Source organism: Oryctolagus cuniculus, chromosome 11 (assembly GCF_964237555.1).
Source record: "Oryctolagus cuniculus chromosome 11, mOryCun1.1, whole genome shotgun sequence".
Lineage (NCBI taxonomy): Eukaryota > Metazoa > Chordata > Mammalia > Lagomorpha > Leporidae > Oryctolagus > Oryctolagus cuniculus.
In genome coordinates, this window is record NC_091442.1 from 56,457,837 (window position 1) to 56,480,849 (window position 23,013).

The following is a 23,013-nucleotide window of genomic DNA, read 5'->3' on the forward strand; positions in this document are numbered from 1 at the left end:
TTTGAAAGGTAGAGCATCCAAGGGAGACAGAAAGAGAGAGAGAGGAAGGGGAGAGAGAGACAGAGGTCTTCTATCCACTGGTTCATTCCCCAAATGGCAGCAGCCTGAAGCTGCTAACGGGAGCTTCTTCCTGGTTTCCCACATGGGTGCCAGGTCCCAGGTCACAAATGGAGCAGCCAGGCTGGAACCAAAGCCCACACGGGTTGCCGGCTTTACCTGCCTCGCCACAGCGCTGGCCTCAGCTGTTTTTTTGTTTTGTTTTGTTACTCTTCAAACTGCGCAATTTGGAAATAATCTGTGTGGTGATATTTGACGCCATGATATTCTGTGCCCTAACAATGCTTTTCTGGAAATTGTAATGATTGATACCACTTGCCTGAATTAATTGCTATTTCACCCTGGGTTGCAGAATGGTGATTTTCTAACTCACTCCTTCTATTCAGTAGACTGAACTCTTTACAAAGGAGGTTTCCCTTATCGATTTCAACATAAGGTAAAATCTTAGTTCTTTACCACATTTTCAGAGTTAGGAGTTAGTGTAATAGTAGCCTCCACTGTAGCAAGTCACCTTTTTTTCCCCATTATTTTTTGAGTATTAGTATAGACTACTGGGTTTTCCACACCTCTTCTAATTCTCTCTCCACATTCCCTTTCTCCTCTGCTCCTGATCCATGGCTACTGCCGGCTCCCTCCGCGCCTTAGCTTGCGCTTTCCAGACAGCCCGCTAGGGGCCACTGCTTCCTCCCCGCCCCCACGTCGCCGCTCTACCCCACACTTCGCCGTTTGCCTTCAGCCATCATCTCACTGGTGCCGAGCCGGCCCCAGGAGCCGCTCTAGGCTGTTCGGAGGCCGTTCGCCTTGCGTGGGGAAGGTCCGGACGACGCGTTCGCCTCGCCGGTCCCCGGGGCGGTTAGTGCTTCCGGGGTCGGAGGGTGCGCGGGGTTGAAAGCGGGCCGCTCCGCCCCGTCCCCCTCCCAGACCAGCAGAGGCAGCAGCCGGAGCAGCCGCAGCCTGCGCCCTCTCCCGCCCGCCCGCCCTCCGCCCGCCCGCCCGCCCTCCGCCGCCCTCCACCCGCCCCGGGGTCTCTTTCCCCCTTCCTCCTCCTCCTCCTCCACCCCCCCCTTCCTCCTCCGCCCGCCCGCGGGGCCCCCCTCGCCTTCCCGCCCGCCCCTATTGTTCCGCCCCCGGCCTCCCGCCCTTCCCCTTCCCGCCCGCTCCCCCTTTCCCCCTCAGTCGCCTCGCGCCTGCAGGTAAGCTTCAAAATTCTCCCTCCGTGCCCGGCTCCAGCTCCTCTTTCCGCTCAAGGCTGTGTTTCTTAGCGGGCTCCGGTCCCTGGTCACGAGCCGCGGCCTCTCGTAGCCCCGCGTGAGCGCCTGCTACCTCAGGCTGCCCGGCCGGCCATTCACGCGAGGCCCTGGCTCCGGCGCGGCCTAGTAGGCCTCGCGCAAGGCCGCCCCCTCCCCCCGCCCTGTCCCGGTGGCGGCTGCGCAGGAGTGGAGGAGGGCGCGCGCGCGGTAGGGGGGGCGGCGGTGGATTTGTTGGGTGAGGGGGGTTGGGGGAGGCGATGGCCGGCCTGCTGGCCGGGCGGGTGAGCGCGGCTCCCCGCGGGGGTCAGGCGCTGGCGCAGCCACACGAGGAGGCGCCGCTCGCCGGGCCCCTCCCCCTGGGTCGCAGCGCCCCCCCCCGACCGAACCGTTTATTTTTTTTCCCTCTGTTTTCTTGTCGGGAGGGGGGGCTTTTTCTAAGTGGAAAAATGCGCGAATGACGGAGGGGCGGGGGGGGGCGCGGAGTTTGAGGAAGGGTGGACGGGCCGAGTTACGGAGGACGTTCTCTTCGGGGTAACGATTTTCGGAATGACAAAATGCCTGCCCCTGCTAGAGCCGGGCCAAGCTATTTATAGGAGGGGTGATGGCCTGCGGGATTCGCAGCCGGATTCCCGGGACGGGGCTCACTCCCTGACCCAGGCCGGAGAGGAGGACGACCGAGAGCTCTTGGATTGCTTAGATGGTGTGGCCTGAGAAATGCAGCTGTGTGCCTCCCCGCAAGTAATGACTTCCACTAGGGTTTCTGTTTCTTGCCCTTCCGAACTTGCATCACTGGCGCTGTTGGTAAAGTGCTTTTGCTGGGAAGTCTGAGCGAGGATAAGAAATCCAACTGCCACATTTTTAGCGGATCCTATTTTAAAAAGAGAGGCATTATAAACCTAACACCCCCCTCCCCCAGCTCTATTGTTTTTCCGTGAGTGGAAAGTGTTGGATTCTGGGATTTTGCCAGCAATTAACTATATGCTGAAAATAGAGAATGATGTGCTGTGAAGATGCGCTTATATAATCACTTAGAATCATATTCTAAAGTAGCCAGGGGACAGGTTTGCTGTAAATTCTGCGAATATTTAGGATATGGGCTTTGTGTTGGAGCAAAAATAAATTAAATCAGTGGCTGGTTCTGTGAAGGGAGAAGACTAGGAGAGTTACCATTGATGTTGAGTTTTGAAGGGACCTTTAAAATGCCATTGGAAGTAATTGAATGGAACCCGGGGCTTGCTTTTTTAAAGCTTTTGGGGTTAAGCGTGCTAAGGAGGTGCTGGAGGCAAAGGCAAAATCAAAAACAAACCTCTATTCATAACTAATTACTTCTGAGGGGAAAGGACCATCCTGGATAGTAAAGGGATTTTTAAGCTGTAGCTTAAAACAGTGAACAAGATAGATAACTTTTTAGCAGAACCAATTTTTGATTGTTTTCTTGGGAAGGAGATTTGACTTATTAGACTTGAATAAAAACTTGAGTGGTAATAAGGTTCATAACAGAAACAAGGACAATTTCTTCAGTCAGTAACTATCACACTGGGTTGGGAGAAGGGATAGGAGGAAAGAACTCTGTATTCAGTCATTTCCCCAGGGGGAATGTAGAACACCTCCCCCCCCCCCCCCCCAAGCGCGCTGCATGGAAGGCATCTGAGATAACGCCTTTTTCAGTGAGATTGTTGACCTAAATCTTAATAAAATCATTGGGTGTCATCTACCCATTAAGATTAGAAATTTGTAATGTGAGGTACGTCTCTATTTTGGAAATTGCTACCACAAAGAAAATTCACGTGTTTTCTGTAGCGTTCGATGTGAACTGCTACCCGATACGGAAGCAAGAAGTCCTCTGCCCTGATTGTGTTTTATGTTTGGATTTGCCCCCATGGTTTCCAGGGATTTTCTGAATTGTTTTTGCAACTTACTCTGCTGAAGGACAACTGCTGCGCCTTTAGCAGTTCCCTTAGAACTAGTGTCTGGAGAGAACCATTCGTGTCGAGAGTCAGCAGAAACCCTGTCATTCTGAAAAGCAAATTGGAAAGTCACCTTCTATATACTCCAACAGATCCTGAGCTGTAAATGTTCATGCGATTGTGCTGAATGTGTGTGCGAGTCTGATAGGGTGTCATTTAAGAAAAAGAATTAGGCATTGATACTGGTGAAAGTAACTCAGGGGAATAAGCCCCCTTCTGTTTGCCTCCTCTGACTTTCGTCATGCTTGTCTTTCAGTTTTGGCTTCACCCCCACCAGTGACCAAAGACTTGACCACTCAGAGTCCAGCTCCCAAGAACACCGCTCGAAATGGACACCGGTGTGATTGAAGGTGGATTAAATGTCACTCTCACCATCCGGCTACTTATGCATGGCAAGGTAGGCACCAGCTTGGGAAATTAGGTCATAGTAACTGCTAGGGGAGGGGCCAGGAAGAGCAGACATGCATCTTGGAGCTCATCAGATTAGCACTGTGGGGCGTCTGGCTTTAGCTGTCTTCTCTAACAGCGTGGATGTGAGTGTGGTGGGAAAATGGACAGACTTTCCTAGGAAGCTCCACTGAGCAGGAAGGGCTTAGGAGAGGCTAGGGCCAAAAGAATATCTCATGCCTGGATGATGTGATTTTTTTTTTTTTCCCCTAATGGAGGGTTGCTGTAGCTTGTGATAGGTAAATTGCGTATTGCCCAAGTAATTCTTGGAAACTTCTAGCAGGAAGACTGATTTTTGCTATTTTTAGAAGTAATTTGTAATAAACAGATATCATTTAGTCACTTCTGTATCATTTCTCCCAAAATTTTTGATAGCTTCAAAAACTTAAAACTTTAAGGAAAGAAAATAACTGTCTTCCAAATAAATCTTGAAATTTTTCATTTCCTTGTGGGTGGTACTTAGTGTAAATAGCAACTGGTTAGCTAGACAGAGAATCCTTTTTGGTAATGTTTGTCTTACTAATGCTAGTTTTCTCTATTGTAGGAAGTTGGTAGTATCATCGGAAAGGTAAGATAATTAATTTCAACTCTGATTACTATTTAATCAGTCTGTCTTGAAATAGCAGTTGGAACTCACAGTTGACTTTTCCTCTTACAGAAAGGAGAATCTGTTAAGAAGATGCGCGAGGAGGTAAGTTAAAAGGGGGCTTTGGGATTGTTAACTGGAGAGTTGAAAAACCTTTAAAACAAGTAGCAGGCCTCAGGGGGAAACCTGTATTTTTCTGGCTTTGTTGTTTGTAATGACAAATAGTATTTTGGGAAATGTGGTTCTGAGAAGTTTCAAAATTCATACAAGACTTAACTATCTTAACTATTGGAGGTTGTGTTTCAAAGAGGAACATGAAGCAGTTTGAAATGTTACTGATTTTGCCTTTGTATTCAGGATTGTATATGTAGGCAATTTCTTGCCCATGCTGTTTAGTAGGGGCTGTATGTCCTGTACATGTTCAGTTCTTTTCTGTCTGTTTGACTTTTTGACTCTTTCTTATCCAGAGTGGTGCACGTATCAACATCTCAGAAGGGAATTGTCCTGAGAGAATTATCACTTTGGCTGGACCCACTAATGCCATTTTCAAAGCATTTGCTATGATCATTGACAAACTGGAAGAGGTTTGTTCCCCCCACCCCGCCCTCAAATGCAGCCAGTGATGGGGTGAGGTTGGAGCTAGAAGATGGAGTTGGGTGCTCTGGCTGGGAATAAAGTCCACAGATGCCAGTGTGGGGCTCAAGCATCTTAACCGCTAAGCTAGGTGCCCAGTTCTTCATTCTTCAGCCTTAAGTGCTTACAGCTAGCTTGTTGCTTTTCTCTTACTTCAGTCCACTGGTTCACTCCCCAAATGCCTGCAATAGCCAGGACTGGTTAGGCTCAAATCAGGAGCCTGGAACTCAATCTGGGACTCCCATGTGGTTGTCAGGGAGCCAACTACTAGAGCCATCTGCTTCCCTGGATGTATGTTATCAGGAGACTGGCTCACTGAGTAGCCAGGATGTGAACCTAGGCACTCTGATATGGTGGGATGTGGCATCCCAAGTGCCATCTGAACCAATGAGCCAAATGCCAGCCCCACTTGTTGCCTTCCCAAGGATTTTTTAGATTTAAAGGTAGGCTGTATCACAGTCTTGTAAATGAGTCCTTTGCTCCCTGTGGTGTCCTCTCAGATTTGTCATTTGTAGTTACAGCTTGACTGTTGCCAGGCACTCAGCGTGAAACGCTTTTCTTGACCAGTAGTTGTTGAAGCTGTGCCGTGCCTTTTTCGGAAGCTTTATGTTTCCCAGTAAACAATTAAGTGAATGATGCATGATTAATGCACTTTTTTTAGTGGTTCTGCTGAACATAGAGTTAGTTGAATATAAATATGTATGTTTTAAACAAGATAATCAATCTGATAAAACACTGTTAGAGTTAAACTTGGGAGAGACCTAGGTTATTAGAAACAACAACCATGTCAGGGGTTTTATCCGAATGAACTTCTGAGCTTTCTTCAGAGGCTGAACAGCCGTTGTCCTGTGTTGGGCTTCTTTCTCTTCTTCTGTAGTAATGCAACTAATTGTGCAATTGATAGTTAGAGGAGTGCTTGGTGGTGCCTGAAATCTGATCCTTGCCAGGATCAGAAATGTTATCTTTTGACCCACAGGACCTTGCTAGTGCAAAATTTGTGACTTAAAGCATTTCAAAAACGTGCTGTTAACCCAGTAAGAAACATGTCCTTGAATTTTTTCAGGGCTACGCTTTAGCAGTTTTCAGGTCTGTATATGTGGAGATTAGGGTGAGAAGTGATACTTAAACCACTTAATCTTCAGAAGGCTAAACTTAATTAGGTTAAAACCATGATTTTTTAAAAAAGACTTTATTTGTTGTAACTCTATTACAGACAGGGAGTGGTGACAGAGAGGGAGGTATTCCTTCCTCTTCTTAACTCCCCAGATGGCCAAAAACGATCCTAAGCCAGGAGCCAGGAAGTTCTTCCAGGTCTCCATGTGGGTGCTGGGGCCCAAGCACTAGGGCCATCCTCTACTGCTTTCTCAGACCATAGCAGAAGAGGAGCAGCCGGGACTTGAAACCAGTGTCCATATGGGATACTGGTGTTGCAGGTGGAGGATTACCTGTTGTGGCACAGCGCCGGCCCAAAAAACATGTTAGCATTTTGTTAGGGAAAATATTATGAGGTTTGAGCCAATAGTCTTTAATTTCCAGTCTCCCGTTTTTTTTTTTTTTTTTTCTCCCTCTTTCAAAAGATTTCTTATTTGAAAGGCAGAGTTACAGAGGTCTTCCATCCGCTGATTGATTCCCCAAAAGACCATAACAGCTGGGCTGGGTCAGGCTGAAGCCAGAAGCCTGGGACTCTCACCTGGGTCACCCTTGTGGGTAGAGTGGTAGAAGGCCCCTCAGGTCTCCAGCTTGTGACTGGCACAAGTATTCTGAGCCTCAATTTCATTTACTTTACAAGGATACTGTTAACTAAAAAAAATTATAACAGTGCTTAGCTTTCTAACTTTATATTTTTAGTTTTCTAGGAGGACGGAGTTGGTGATTTGAATTGAACTGCCTTGTTTCACTTTTCATTGTTAAGATTGACTGATATATTAAAAAGACAGAATGACACATATTATCCATTCATTGGTTCACTACCCAAATGATAAGGACTGGGCTAGGCTAAAGCCTGGAACTCATTCAGGTCTTCAACATGGGTGACGGGCCCAAGCACCTAGATCAGAAATGGAGCAGCTGGGACTTGAACTGGCACCCATATGGGATGGTGGCTTTGTAAGGCAGGGCTTAACCCACTGTGCTACAATGCTGCCATTACGGCATTACAGGTTCCGGGGCTCTGCTCTAACTTAATCTTTCTGGTGTTCTAATTTTCTTTCTGTAGGACATCAGCAGCTCTATGACCAATAGCACAGCTGCCAGTAGACCTCCGGTTACCTTGAGGCTGGTGGTTCCTGCTAGTCAGTGTGGCTCTCTCATTGGAAAAGGTGGTTGCAAGATCAAGGAAATAAGAGAGGTTGGTGACTTGTGTTCCTTTGGGATTGTTAATTGTGTATTCCGTATGGAGCTCTACGAGCTCTTCGAATAGCTAAGAAAAGATAGCATTTGAGATGAAGATTTGTTAAAGTAGCACTCCTAGAAGATTATAATTTGATCATACGGGGAATAAAAGTATTGTGTAGTTTTTTTCAACACAATTCGTAGGTTTGAATAACATCAGAACATGAACGTTAATCAGAATTTCCAGCTATTGCATGTGACTGGTTCCCAACTTTATCAGCAGACAATTCTGCATAATTTTGCAACTTTTTATCAGGCCTACAGGATTCTTTTATGTCTAAAGAGATTGCTGTTTGATAAACAGTAGCAGTATTTTCCTTGACCAAATTTCTTAGCAAAGTGAAAATGGGAAGATAGGTTGGAGTAGTTAGTTTTACTCCCTTATTTAATGGAGTTACATTGAATTACAGAAGCTTTAGACTAGGAAGTCATTGAATTTGGACTTGGAATGAAATTTGAATGGCTTCTGAAGGAAAACTGGATGATGTTTTGGGAAGCCATGTACCTGTAATTGCTGTGAGAGTGGAAATCTTGGTTTCGTTAATGGAATGTGCCGGGCAAGCGTTTGTAGTGATGCTTGGCTCATAGGATGGGCTTCATATAAATATTTGTTTAATAAGAGAATGCCTGGTAGGTGATATTAATGAGGTTTCTGTTCAGCATGCATAAAATGCAATTAACTGAGGGATAACTTTCTGGAAGAACCTTTTTCTGGAGAGCAGTTTAAATCTGGGCTTCTATTCAGGATTACTCTTTCACAATCTAATTCACTTCTAACTTTTGTTAACAATCTGGATTAAGGAAAGTGAAGGGAGAAGACAGGAGATGGGATAAAAGTATCCATGGAACTTTAGACTCTGCGGTTGCTGTTAGGAGAAATTGGAAGAGCATGAGTTGTTTTTCTCTGATTTTAAATTTCTTTCTATCCCAAAGAGTACAGGGGCTCAGGTGCAGGTGGCAGGGGATATGCTCCCCAACTCAACTGAGCGGGCCATCACTATTGCTGGCATCCCGCAATCCATCATTGAGTGTGTCAAACAGATCTGCGTGGTCATGTTGGAGGTAAGCCCTCAGGCTCATGCTGAGACTGGGGGGAGGGCAATTCTGGGGACAGAGGAATTGATCTATATTTAGTAAGACTAGAATTAGGTAAAGCTGTTAGAAGCCTCCACTGGGGGTAGGGAAAGAGGTTTCCTGAGTTCATATTTTCCTTCCCCCAGCTTTGACTTTTCTTACTGTGTGAGTAAAAATAGAAACTGCTAAGCAGCAGTGATCTCTTTTGGTTCACGATAATTCGAGCTGAGCTGGGTAGGGGAATATCAGTACTTGGATTTAGAATGAGTGGCCAAAGATGCATTTGGGTTTCTGAGAAGTTAAATTTACCTTTTGGATAATTACACATTTTTACATGGAACTTTGACGCATTGCTAAGTGTTTCACTTCGAAGCACAGGTTATATTCAAAATGGTAGTTACAGAATAGAAAAATGGATCCTTGATGGAGTTTCTGAATTAATTAGATTCTGATATGCTGCTGTTTTTATTTTTTAAAGACAAAAACAAAATTAGGGGAACGTTAACCTTTTTAGAGTTGTTGCATGGAATTGGTCCGGTATTGGTTAGGAAATAGACTTTCCAAGTAGAATTTAGAAAAAACCGTGACTTGGTCCTTGAGTTATTTGTAGACCATGTCTATATTATCCTGGTCACACCATTTGGGTATGTTTTTTCTAATTTTGGCTTTTTGTCTTAGTCACACTAAAATGGAAGAGCCTAAAATTACCAGCTGAATGAATTTGGGTGTATATAAGGTTTTTCATGTTCAATAAATTTATCTGAAAATGTGGAAGTGGTGCCTGAGATGATTACAGGGGAATCATTGATGAGTATTAGCATGAACTGTGTAGTGTGTGCATTGTCTTGCTGTTTAAAGCAAGCAGTTGTAGTTAACTTGAGTAGATCTAGCTAGAGTACTTGGTAGGAGAAGGGATGGAAATATTACAATTTTTAATTTAATTGACCTGTGTGAGCTAAAGCCACACAGCTGAAGCAGCTTTGAAACCTTATCTCTTTTTGTTTTTTTCCCCTCTGACTCTCTCCCAGTCCCCTCCGAAGGGCGTGACCATCCCGTACCGGCCCAAGCCGTCCAGTTCTCCGGTCATCTTTGCAGGTGGTCAGGTAAGAAAATTCTTATTGGTGGGCTAGAGTTGAACAAAAGTTGTATTTGAAATGTCAACTTTGCCAGCAGCACACCAAGCCACTCTGCATGCTTGCTGAAATCTGTACTCTGGCCATAGTTTGACTGCTTTTAGTTTTATTTTTTGTACTAGAGAAAGCTATGAATGCCAAGCCCTTATTTAATTTTTACCAGGCAATGGAAGTTTTGTAGGCACTCGGGAGAGATAATTGATTGGTAATTTAAGGTGGGTTGGATTTGAAGAGTTAAATTGCCTTAGTGTCATTACTCCTATTCCCACCCCATCCATGCTTTTATATGTGTAGGCTGATCTTGCGAGGTCTGAGTAAAGGTAGCAAAGAATTGGACCTCGGAATGAGATTCTGGATGGTGGTCTCAAAATAGGGGGTCCTGAACTTGAGTGTCCTACAAACTTCCCCTTCCCTCCACCTCACCTCCCCTACTCCTACCCTTCACTCCCAGACTCCAGTGTGCTGTTCCCCAGACTCTCAACCTCAGAAACACTGGTTTGAACCCATGTGGCGTAACTGAAATCAGCTGGGGCACGAGTTCAGTAGAAGGGCGGGAGAGCATGTTGGGCTGTGGTGCTGTGACCTTTGGTGTTAGAGTGGAAACACCAAAGCACCCCCTTAGCTTCTCTGCTCCTTCCTCACCAACCTAAACTCTTGATCTTTGACAACATGGTTTATTCTGAAGTTAGACATGAATATCAAGAGCATTAATCAGTGCTATGACAGTTTTCTGTTTTGTTGATGAGTATTTGAAGAGTAGGTAGGTCAGTTTTTAAAATATTGGGATTCTGGTTGAAATAGAGTAATCTTCATTTTGGTGGCTGCCTACCTAAAAGCAAGTGCATTGCTCAGAGTGCCTTGGGGCTGGCCTGTTAGAAGCATATTTAATTAGTTTTTTCTTGTATTTGATCTGGGAGCCTTTTAGAGGGGGTGCATAAACTTGGAGTCCATCTCATTCATGTTTTATTGAGTTGGCATGAACTTGAACAAGTTTGGAGGAATTAGTTGTCATTGTAGTTTTTGGCGCTTTAATGTCACAGTGTTAGCCTGACATAGTACTGGCCTTGTACAAATTCCTTTGGTCAAAGGGCTCGTAGTCACTTTGGATGGTGAGGCAGGATATGCAAAGGGTCAGAGGCAGAATAACCAGGAGGGTAAGCCTTGGGAGCCGCCCCTTCCCCCCCACTCCCGAACTCCAGGTTCTTGCTCTTTTGGATTCTCCTGCTCCCGTGTGGGATTAGGAGTGCTGCCTAGCAGCTGTCTTCCCTTAGAAACTCTGCCTTCACTTCCCTTCCTCCCCTTCCCACCTTCCCTTTCAAACCTCTTTGCTTCCTTATCCTCCCTCCCTCCCCTTTATTCAGTTGACCACCCTCTGAAAGCTTGCAGCTTCTTCCATGAGTGGCCCTGTCATGGGTCATTCCCATGGGCCTTTTTAAATAAATAAGTTCATGTAATGTCCACAGATGGACGTGTGTCTTTTGTCCCTTTGTGGCAAAGTGGGCTCTGTAGGGGTTTGACTTAATCCCACCCACAATGACCAGGAGCTGGCATCAGCCTCTACCCCACCTCTTCGTTCTTACTGAAAATAGCCCAATTGTGCAGTGTGAAATCTGCCACTAGGTAACTTTTTTTTTTTTTAATTCACTGATTGCAGCTCGTTTCAAACTGTGTCGTGAGCTCCTTTTTAAAGGAAAAAGAAAAAAATAAACAACTTTTTTTGTGTGAATTTCATGCTGGTGACAAGGTGCCGGATTGACAGCCCTGGAGACTGAAATCCTCTATTTATCCACAGGACAGGTACAGCACAGGCAGCGACAGTGCGAGCTTTCCCCACACCACCCCGTCCATGTGCCTCAACCCTGACCTGGAGGGACCACCTCTAGAGGTGAGAGGGGATGTTCAGTCTCCAAGGCTCACTCAATCCTTCCGCCTCAGCCGAGACTGCCAACACGCGGGGGGCCAGTGGCGCTGGTGATTTTTGTGCTGTGGACACCACCTGTCCACGGGGACCTGGACTGACCCCCCCACCTCATTTCACACAGGCCGCGTAGCCCACCAGATGGTAACACCAACTCGGTTTTTTTTTTTTTTTTTTTTTTTTTTTTAATTTTTTTTGTTAAACCCCTCTTCTCCCTCCCACTCCTTCCACCCCATTTTCACCTTCCTCCCACTCCCACCTGGGTGTGCTTTTGGGGGTACTGGCCATGTGATGTGAGAAGCTTCACATCCTGTTAACCAGCCCCTTGTTCCCTCCCCTCCCTTCCTGTTTCCTTTTCCTTTCCCCCTGTATCCCACCCTGTTGCCCTGAAAGATCCAGCTCCCTTTTTGGGAGGTTATGGCGGGAGGGGGGAGGAGGGCATAGTGGGAGCTGCAAGTGCCTTTTATGGAGGGGAGGTGGGAGAAGGTAGGACTTAGAGCAGTGATTTGTGTGTGTGTGTGCGCGCCTTTGGTCAGCTTCCTATAGTGTTAGGGACCCAGCTAGCCTCCAGAGCACTTGAGATCTTTAGGCAAATATAGAGAAAAATAGAAAAAGGGAAGTGTTTGAAAAATGCCATGTAGGTTGGTACAGATAAAAGTTGTTCACATCAACATGATTGGTAGCAGGGTTGGGGTGGTGAGGGAGAGACTGTTTTCCCTGTAGGCTGTCTTGGGTATAGGGAGGAAGTGGGGAGGGGGTGGCTGGTCAAACGAGGCATTGTTTAATCTCACTTCCCACATTTTCATGAAGAAACAGATAAGTCTGTTTTTGCCTTTGATTGCAGGGAACTTGACTACCTTTATAGGATCCCTGGAATAAAGTCAAAATAGGCTCAAAGAAGGCCAACTCGGGTCTGACTGTATTTGTGAGATTTCCATGTACTGCCTCATCCCTCTGGCCTCCCCATTCTGTAGTTCAACTCTGGCTTTCTGGCTAGTTGAAATCCGTCTTTTTCCCCCCCACTGGGTGGCTGTCCGTGATTGGTTTTTAATAGGAACTGTTTTCCTCCTTTTGTAGGCCTATACCATTCAAGGACAGTATGCCATTCCACAGCCAGATGTAAGTTTTGTTTTCACTTCTTGTTTTGAAAAGCTCCCTCTCCCAACCAAAATTGTCTTAATTCCTTTCTTCTGAGTAGCCAGAAGTGAGTTGGGTCTTAAATGTTTGCAGTATACTTGCTTTCCTCATGAGGTGAACCCATATTTTGACCCTTAATTAATCTTTAATCAGGGAATATTAGCATCTTGTTTGCCTTTGGACATTTAATCCCAAGAAATGATAATCCAGCAGCTGATTAGCTTCTACTTTTCCCCATGCTTCAGATCACTCTCCAGAGAAACATTCTGTGGTACACTGTCATTTGCTGTCTCAGGGCAAAATTTAAATTAAAGTGAACTGTGCTTACCTGCATAGAATCCTTTCTGTAGGGGAGGTGGGAGGTTGGATTTGTCCTTGGGTCCACCTTAATCTGAGATGACAGTTTCAAAAGCATTTGGAGGGGTGGGGAAAGGGCTACCTGGGAGGAATAGGAAGCTTAAAATCTGGGAACTGAACTGAAAACCTGCCTTGCCACTAAAAACTCCCATTTTCAAAGTGCTGGTGTTTAGACTTTGTTTCAGGAGACTTCTTGCACTAACCCCTTCAGGTGCTGAGCATTAGACTTAGGAAGCTGAGTGAGTTAGCTCTTGGTTAGTGGTAGCCCCCAGGAGAGGGGACAGCAGATTTGAGCGTTGATTGTTTTACAATAGTCAGAATAGTTTTAAAAATAGATAAAGCAACATACCTATACAAGTCAGTGGTGGTGGTGGGGAATAAACCCAGCTTGGTTTCTTCTCCTTGCAGTCTCCCCCCCCCCCCCCAATCTCCTTCCCTCTTCCCAATATTGATGGAACCCTGCATGGTGTGTTTCCCCTAGCACCACTGCACAGTTTGTTTACCTAGCCTGTCTGTGCTTGTCCCTGGGGCAACTGTTGCAATGGCTGCAAACACCTTCATTAAGTAGCCCACAAGGGGATGGTTGTTGGGCGGGTGCTGTTGCTTTTCTGTTCACACACCTGAGATGCATTCATTCTCTTCTGACCCTATTGCTGCTGTTAACCTCTGCCCCATCCCCAGGTCTGTAATGGAAGCCTCATCCCAACCCTCTGTGGTAGTTTGAGTAGGAGAATCACCTCTGGGGCCCAGGAGCTCTGCGTTTTCAAATCTGAATATGTTTGAGCCTCACTCTGTTACTCTTCTAATGCCAACCTCTTCTGTTTCCTCCTTGCAGTTGACCAAGCTGCACCAGTTGGCAATGCAACAGTCTCATTTTCCCATGACCCATGGCAACACCGGATTCAGTGGTATGGATACCTCAGTATTTATTTCTGTAAGGTATAGTGCAAGGCAGAGGCCAGTCCCAAGGTCTCAGCTTGACATCTGTTTAAAGCAAGCTTCGTTACCCAGCGTGCTGCTGGTTTAAACTTGGCCTGTCTGCTATGGCAAAACCCAAGGAGGTAATGTGTTTGTTAACATGCTTTTTATTTGGGTTGAGTTAATCTAAAAATAAGGCCCTGGAAGGTTTTGGGGTGAGGTCTGGGGATGCTTGTCAGGCAAAGGGTAGGCTGTTATTTCTTTCAACCCATCCTGACTGCTGCCCCCTTGATCTGATCAGCACCTCCTTTCTCCCCGTCAGCTATTCAGACTTGGGTAGAGGCAATCCATTTGTGCCAAATTGTGTAGTGTTTTGGTTTTTTTTTGTTTTGTTTTGTTTTGGTTTTTTTTGGGCTTTTTTTGTTCTGTATAAGGAATAACTTGTCCGATAGGGTTAGGATGAGACCACCAAACTCATTTTCACTTGTATCTTAACAGGCATTGAATCCAGCTCTCCAGAGGTGAAAGGCTATTGGGGTAATGATTAAAAAAAAAAATCTGTAGTATTCTACTGTTATATTAATAAACTGGTGGGAGTCTTGTTTCACTGCCCATGAACCATACCAGAAACATGCACATGGCAGAGAGGAGCTGAGAGAGCAAAGGGGTGGGCCTGGTGCCCCCAAGGGTCCCTTGATGGATCTGGCCAATCCCCTTGAAAAATGCAGCTGAGAGCGGGATGAGGCTTGAGGGTTAGCCAGCTGGCCTGGCAGTCCAGGTGTCATTATAGATGAACATGGGTGTTTATTGATGGCATTTTTTTTCTTTTTCTTTGGAAAACAAAATAAAAATTATAACATTATCAAGCAAAACATAGGGAATAAATCTGGAGAAACAAACTCCCCTCACCTGACTGCCATTTCATTCTATCTGACCTTTAAGTCTAGGTTAGGGGTTAGGTGGATAGGGGTGGAGGATGTTAATCTGATACAAGTATATTTAAAGCAGTGCTGCATGTGTGCCAAAAGTCCATGGTACCAATAACAGGCATGATATTGACACCGGTGCTAGTGAGCATCAGGTGAGGAAATTGGAACACAACTGCAGGAAATCCTAAGCAGAAGAGTAGAAGCACAGAACGACTTGATGTATAGATTTTGGTTCTGTCTGAGGATGCCACATTCCCTTGCCCCTTGCTTCCACTCCCTACCCCCGAATAGGCTGGGCTTTGCAGGAAATGGCATGAAATCAGCTCTTCTGAGTGTACAGAAGAACCTTTCCAGCATTATTTCTACACCCCTCCCCTCTTTCCTCCTTGGAGGCTTCCAAGTTAGTGATGAATCCCAACAGCCAATGCTTGGTTTCCAGTGTATTTCCTTCTGTTAGTTTAATGTGCTAATCAGTGGGGGGTTTTGAATGCTGTGCATTGAGCTTGCTTGCTCTTTTCTGTCTTTTAGCAGGTCTGGATGCATCTGCTCAGACTACTTCTCATGAACTCACCATTCCAAATGATGTAAGTATACTTAGTTGGATCACGTGATGAAAATAAGTAGAAATTTACTCAAGGGTTTCCTGATACATTTGAGCTCTAGGGAAAGAAAATAAGAGTGTGTAGACACCAAGTTAAGTTTTTTTAAAAGTACATACAATTCGAACTACAAACTTGGTAGCAAAATTTGATAAAACCATTATAGGGTATCATGAGGCAGACAGAACTGTTTTGTTAAAAGAAATTTGTATTTGCCTTCATTTTTTTGCTGACTCTTAAAAAGCATTGAGTGCAGTGCTACTTGAATGTTAGATCTGTTTTCTTCAAGTACTCAGTCTCACAAGGTGTTGAGTAACCCCGTATGATATTTTTTTCTGGAGGCAAAAATTTTGTGAATCAGAATTTTTGAAAAATATTGTTAGATGGTGATTACCAGGCAGGGTAAGTTTAATCATCTTTGTGACCAGAAACTTAAGGCAGTCCAACTAGGTTTCAGATTCTGGTGTTGATACTATGAAGAGCTAATACCTAGACCTAGAAGAGTGAGTAAGCTTAGAGGTGGCTCTGATCCACAGTGGTCATACAGAAGAGTATGAGGTTGAATCTATAACTCAGGTTTTTGATCAGATAGATGTAAGTACCAGTGTCGGATGTAGGTGGTAGTTTTGATTGCCATGATCTTGTATTCAAAATGTAGCTAAAAGGATGAGGTGGAATTCTTAGACCTAGCCCTGCAGCTCTTTAATTTGGTCTCTCTGTTATTTTTTTTCCCCTTAAGTTGATTGGCTGCATAATCGGGCGTCAAGGCGCCAAAATCAATGAGATCCGTCAGATGTCTGGGGCGCAGATCAAAATTGCGAACCCAGTAGAAGGATCTACTGATAGGCAGGTTACCATCACCGGATCTGCTGCCAGCATCAGCCTGGCTCAATACCTAATCAATGTCAGGTGAGTTTGCCCCACTTTTCATCTTACTAATGCCCACACAGTAATTGTGTGTAGGGGAATGTTGCAGTTTGTTAGATTTGGGATTGTTTGGAGGATGTGTTGAGAAGGCCGGATTTAAAAGTCTAGGCCTACTTTCTTTCATCTTTAGTGTAGCAGGAGAAGTAACCAGACTGCAATAAATTTGCATGGGGAGGGGAAGCGTGGGTTGCTTAATATTTGTTTGACTTGATGGTTTGGGGATAGGAAAGGATAGTGTATATCGTCACCAGTAGCCAGAGCACCCAGACTGACAACACCAAACATTGGTTTCTTGTACATGTCATAGGCTGGTATTTCTTTCACTAATTTGCCCTCAGCTAATTTAGGTGATAGAGTAGGTGTGATATCAAGGCATTTCCTTGGAGGCAGCCATTGCAGTTTATTTAGAAAACAATTCAGTTTTCTCAGTGGATTACAAATGTATCCATTGTTCAGAGCTTATGCGGAAAAGGAGGCAAAGTTCACAGAAATGCCAAGTGTACTTTCTCTCTCAGTCCTCTCCCTGGCCTCATCCCTAAATGACATCTTGAGGTTTTATTTCAATTATCTGGTAGCTAGGTAATGTTACTGCACTTGGAATTGTAGGACCACGTCAGTCAGATGGGCATCCTGAAGGGTGTATCTCTTGCTTTCTCAGCACATATAAGTCACATTCTTGATTGCTCACTTTAAACCAGTGTTAGCAAACCTTTTCCCGAGGGACTTAGCACTCCTTTTATGGGGAGTATAACTAGTTTTCCTTTCTTGTTAACTATTTTGTCTGTAGAGCATAAAAGACAAGTTCCCAAATATAGTGCAAAGGAGAGATGTGTATGAAGCCGAGTATTGTCACACTAGTACTGACCATTTATTTTTCTTATGGTCTGTTACCCCTGGGTTAGGAACATACCAGATCTTGTAGTGGTTCTGATTTCTTCGTTAAGTATTTTCTTGCCTTGGGCTACTACCGTCTTCGTGTAGAAAGATGTTTTCCTGTGCCTAGCTCTGTCCTTCAGGTCCGTCAGGCCCTCCTGCCCATTGTCAGCTGCTGCACAGAGGCTGTCTGCAAAGATGGGCTTCTCCTTTCCCCTCCAGGTGCAGTGGAGAGGGATTTTGAATGTCAAGAATTGGGTTTGTGGAATCTGGAAATTGTTAACTTCTGGTTTGGATAGGCTGGCCCTGAATGTTGTCAGATAGTTTAAATTATGACTGCATAAACATGGCCTGCCTGCCTGGTCTCCATACTAGGTCAGTGGCTATGTAAGGAAGCTCTGCTTACAGTCATTCCACATTAAGTGGCTGGCTGTTTAGTTTCGTTATATTTAGTGAAACTGTCCAAGCTATGGATTTGGGTCAGAACTTTTTAAAGCTTCTTTTAACATCAAAGCAAGGACTGAATGTATACAAAGCTTACTCTTCACTTTCTCCTCTTGTCCCAGTTTCAGTGCAAACTGGTTTTCTTAATCCTAGGCAAGAAGGGTTTTTATACTTTCAGTTCATGGATTCTGAGCATTCCTACTTTGTCCCTTGAGTTGTGGTCCTGACACTCTGTTTCCTTTCTGCAGTTAGTTGATGTCTGTGCTCCACTCCTTTGTGGGCGGCAGGACCTAGGGAATCAAAATGGAGCCCTCAGGAGAGCCTCTCTGCCCTTGAGTTTGCCTTCTGGGCCAGTCAGGCCTCAGCAAATGCCTGCTGTGCTGGCTCTGCACACACTTAGGCTTCCAGGAGATGCACCTCGTTACTTGTTAGGTCTTATTTTAGGAGTAGAAGCAGTATTTTTACCTTTCAGACATGACTGTTTTGGTAATGCTTGAGTTTGTGTCTTCTAGTTCTGTAAAGTCCGTGTTGGAAGTTTGGTCAGTCAGAAACAAAGAGCCTTTTTATACTCCCACCACCTCCTACCAGAAAAGCTTCCCTGGTTCTTATCAACACTTTTGTTCTCAACATTTTTCTTTGAGAATCTTACATTCTTTGGGGTTTGAAATTAGAGGTTTACTTTGGTCTTTCTGCCTCTTGCCATCCTGATAACATACTAGGTCATTTGCTGTGGAGATGCAGGTAGTATTATTTAAACGACATAACAGGGAATAAACAAATTGCAAGCTATGTGGGTTATTGATAGTTGGTTTTCCATTAGAATGGTAAGTTGACATTTGATTATGTGAAACATTTCTACTTGAAGTCATTCTTTGTGACTTCTGGGTTGGGTTGTTAATATCAGATATGTGGAAGTATGTTTCCTGTGATTGCTTAGTCTGTCAAATTTTTCTTCACTGTAGCCATTTTAAATAGCACTGTGGAATGGAGGATGGCAAAGTACATTTATTTAAAGGGTGGGACACAGGCTAAAAGCTTGTCATAGTTAATATTAGGTCTTCCTAATTGGCAACCAGAGGAACTTACTAATAAAACTGAAGCGGTTTTTGTCCTGTACTTTTTCCCTTTTGTGGTCTTCCCTTCCACCCACCCTTTTTTTTTTGTTCCTTTTTTCCTCTGTTACAGTTTAGAAAACGCTAAACCCTCCTCCCAGGCAGCCTCCGTCACGATCCCTGATCACCTCAGCATCAACCTCTCTCAACCCTCCACCCCTTCTTCTTCTTCTTCCTCCTCCACCACCACCCCCTCGCTCGCCACAGCGGGGACCTCCGACGCACCCTCCAGCCTCCCCAACCCTCTTCCGACCGCCCCTTGTGTCTCCAGTCTGCTTGGCATGAAACCCATCCCTCTCCTGGCTCTAAATGTTGTGTCTGCTGCTAAGGGTACCGGGGCTTCAGCTGCCACCACCACCACCTCTGCGGTGCCGTGTGTAACTAACAAACTGAAAGGCGAGAAACAGAGATTCTCCCCCTACTGATTGCGTATCTTGAGGTACCTCCTCAAGTGTTTTCTTGGTTCATTTTGTTTTCCTTTGTTAACACTGGTGAGAACCAAACTATTGTGAGCTTGTGACCATTTCCTTTTTACTACTTGGGGGGTGGTTAACTGGGTGGGGGTTGGGGGAATGGTAACCTTTGTTTAGGTTTAGGCTGTTTCATCTGAGTGCCTGTTTCGGAGTCTGACTTGTTGAATTCTTTATCTATAGAGCCACAGTTCTTGCTCTTCTTTCTCATTCTGTTATTTTTTTGTAGCTTTATTCTGCCTTGGAATATAACAATGTGTTAGGCTCTGTGTTAATGAATAAAAGCTTCTCCATTAACCCCCCCCTTTTAAAAATTATTTAATGGTTAAGCTATCAGGGTTCTTGGTCATATTTGTGTTTCTAGCTGTAATAAAGTTGCCGCAGTAAGAACCTTAGTTCACCGTGTGCTGTGAAGGGTAAAGGGGTGGGAACATGTGACCCGAGGGGACTCTTAGGGAATACAACTGACTGGGGCCTGTGGCAGTTTGAAGGTCCTTCGTAAGGAAGCTTCCTTAGTGAAGAAACGTTTGTCTGTCTGGGCTCCCTTAACCTTGTCAGCAGCAGCAGAGCACCTTCCTGGCTACGGTTTGCTCTGGTGAATGAGTACTGTGAGGACTTTGTCCAAAGTATACATACAAAGAATTTATTTTCATATCTGGAATGGTGGGGTATGGTTTGATAAGTATGATAAAGTTAGGTTTTGTCTCTGTTCCTCTAAGTTAGAACTTATGGGATGCTGAGAGGTCATCTGAAACCAGCTCTAATTAGTCAACCAAATTCCTTTACTCTCCTGCCTCCTGTCTGCCCCCCTCTACACCTGACACTGGAATGAGTAAGAAATTATATTCTTAGATTAAGGAGGAACTTTAGGGATCAGCTAATCTTTAACTCAGTTGTCTCATTTAAGAGATAAATAGAAATAGACACCTAAGAGAACTTAAATTTGTAGATCACAGGAATGACTAACCAGTGCTTTACATTTATTTACCTCCCTGAAGCCTTATTTCCTTCCCCCCAGGATAGGGACAGCTCTCTGTAGAAATTGAGATATATCAGAGGCTTCTGATACTCTGTTCAACTAGGGTACTAGAAGTCTCTGTCTTCCCAGGGAATGAGGAGATTTTCCCTTGACCTTTTCCATGTCCTTTTTGGTTGAGTGTTGTTTTTTTTTGTTTTTTGTTTTTTAAAGCTAACTCCCATGCATTTCCCAGTATGTTATCTCATTCTCTGTTGTGGTTTCTCCATCCAAAGTGGGCCTTAGGAATGTGTTTCATGCCCCCACCTGTCTGCATGAAGTGGGGGGGTGGGGGATGAACAGCCCTCTATGTGGTTGTCCCAGATTAGGAGTTCCTTGCTCCTTGGTCAAGTGGACCAGCCCTACCTCCTTCCATAGTTAGGACTTAATCATGCTGATACCATCTCCCCCCAGGGACCTGGTTTTTATTTTATCTAATTCTTGATTGGAAGGCCTCTTAACCTAATGAATATTCCCTAAAGAAGGATTGCTGGGAAGGAATCCAGATGTTTAAGGGGCTGCTACATCACCACCTCCAAAGGTACTTGGTGTTAAATTTTTTTAAAAGCTTAGAGCTCCCTCATGTGGTCCTTCTATCTAGAGTCCCTAACATTTCTGGTTGGACTCTCCCCTCTCCCTGCCTCACCCTACCCCACCCCCCTGGGGCAAGAGCGCTTCTGCTTTTTGAATGAACTGAATTATTCTGGGTTCTGTATGAACTGTACCCAGCAGTTCCTTTCTGAGACTTTTTCAGTTCCCACGGTGAACCCTTTCATTCCGGGCCCATTGTTTACCTTGCTCTAGATAGTCTTCTGTTTTTAAGGCTAGCAAGAGTCTACCTCCTTTTAAGAATTAAATGTTTCCTTTCATGAGTTAAAAGTAAATATAGTTTGTAGCTCAGAGAGTTTTAATTTTCTGGCCCTTGGCTTTGCCTACTCTGGTCAGCTTTTGGGTTTGCATTATTGTGCAAAAGATGCAGATGGTGAATTAAGCTCTGTGGTCAGATATAACAGATTATGACAGTCAATTTAAAATCTTAATGAAATAACATAATGAACTGAGACTGAGTGTCATGTTTAGTTCTATTCAGAACGGGAGCTGGCTACCTGATAAACAGAAAAGCATACTTAATTCCCAGATACCTTTCCTTTAAGTTCTAAACTGGATTCCCAGACCTCAGATGACCAGCTCTAGAAGGTGTGTGGGTGGAAGATTGGGCTCAATAAGACTGCAGATTTAGGAGCTTCATGAGTGAGCTAGGGAGTTGAGATGAATTATTTCATCTGCCACTTTAAAGTCCTAAAAGCTAGTCTTAAACACAATAGAATTCTGGCCCCAGAGTTAACTCCCTTTCTGTTCTGTTTAACACCTTATAGCCTCTTATAGTAACAGCCTTCATACTGATAGAGAAACCCAGAGCTTGTCTAGAGTCAAGGCTTCTAGGGGATGGTTCAGGATTAACCCCATGAGGCTAAACTGGTGTTCTCTCAGCAGCTTGGGGGCAGTGGGGAAATGAGCTCAGCAACAATGGAAAACGCTGGTTTTGTGTATCCTAACCCGCAGGGGCTCACTGGCAGTGAGTGGCATATTCCCACCAAGGCCCGAAGAACATAGTTTGGAGGGACAGTTTGTTACCAGGGAGGTGTTTCCTTCAGTTCTGAGGTGATTTGCCTCAGGAACCTTTGGTTAACCTAAGAAGTATTGAAATGTCTCACTTGCTAGTACAGTGGTGAGTGTGTACTCTGTCACATTTCACCAACCAGGCTGGAAGGTCTCAGAGGTGAGGTGTAGCTGGGCACTGGGAGAACTAACTTTGAGTTCTTGTTTGTTTCTGTGTTACAGGCTTTCCTCGGAGACGGGTGGCATGGGGAGCAGCTAGAACAATGCAGATTCACCCATAATCCCTTTCTGCTGTTCACCACCACCCATGATCCATCTGTGTAGTTTCTGAACAGTCAGCGATTCCAGGTTTTAAATAGTTTGTAAATTTTCAGTTTCTACACACTTTATCATCCACTCGTGATTTTTTAATTAAAAGCGTTTTAATTCCTTTCTCTGTTCAGCTGTTAATGCTGAGATCCATATTTAGTTTTATAAGCTTCTCCCCGTGTTTTTTTTTTTTTTCTTCTTTTGGGTTTTTTTTTTTTTTTGGCTCATGAATTTTTCTGTTTGTCATGGAAATGTAAGAGTGGAATATTAATACATTTCAGTTTAGTTCTGTAATGTCAGGAATTTTTCAAAAAAATTAAAAGATGGACTGGAGCTTTTTCTTTGTGAATAGAAACTGGATGCCACAGTGATTCATGTGGGTTTTATTCCTGTTGTCCTGCCGTTATTTTTGTACCTTTATCCCTCACAGGACCCTGCTTGGGTTTTGAATAGAAGGCTCGACATCCAGTTATTTTCTTCTGTTTGACCACTCATCTTTTTTATTGGCCATTGGTCTTATTTCCTGTGACCCTGTACTTGGTTGACCATTGTTAAAACCTGTGCCCAAAAGAAAAACTTTCCTTGGCTTTAGAACAGGCAAGCGCTTCCACCAGGTTGGGGGGGGGGACGCTCGTCACACACAAGTTGGGAGTACATGGGTCTGACTGGAATTCACCTTCTTTGGAATGTCTGTGCCTTTGTTTAAGCTTGCATATTTTAAGTCTCTTTGTTTTTAATTATTTCATTTATAGTCCTTCTCGATAACAAGAGAACATATTTAAGATCTGTTTCTGTTCTTGTACTAAAAATGATTTGGAAAAGTGTACCTGCTACCATTTATGCCAAT

At 44.5% G+C, this 23,013-nt stretch overlaps 1 protein-coding gene across 50 annotated transcripts; it reads left to right on the forward strand.

The window, feature by feature from the left end:
• The first annotated feature begins 978 nt into the window (after positions 1-978).
• Positions 979-22,990, forward strand: PCBP2 (poly(rC) binding protein 2). 50 transcript variants are annotated; one of them, XR_011380057.1, is made up of 16 exons: positions 979-1,250; positions 3,531-3,671; positions 4,266-4,289; positions 4,380-4,412; positions 4,775-4,891; positions 7,156-7,287; positions 8,265-8,392; positions 9,421-9,508; positions 11,331-11,423; positions 12,534-12,575; positions 13,786-13,858; positions 14,367-14,405; positions 15,326-15,381; positions 16,136-16,305; positions 20,652-20,778; positions 22,080-22,990. XR_011380057.1 is itself a non-coding variant. In XM_070052312.1 (15 exons), exons 2-15 carry the CDS (start codon positions 3,603-3,605, stop codon positions 22,114-22,116), a joined length of 1,089 nt encoding a protein of 362 aa, XP_069908413.1. In that variant the 5' UTR covers positions 979-1,250; positions 3,531-3,602; the 3' UTR covers positions 22,117-22,537. The 50 variants fall into 50 exon arrangements, 42 of the variants coding, with proteins under 42 accessions (XP_069908413.1, XP_051701536.1, XP_069908412.1 ...); XR_011380058.1 differs by having other exon boundaries at positions 20,690-20,778; XR_011380059.1 differs by having other exon boundaries at positions 8,265-8,393; positions 9,434-9,508; positions 22,080-22,537.
• Positions 22,991-23,013: the final 23 nt, after the last annotated feature.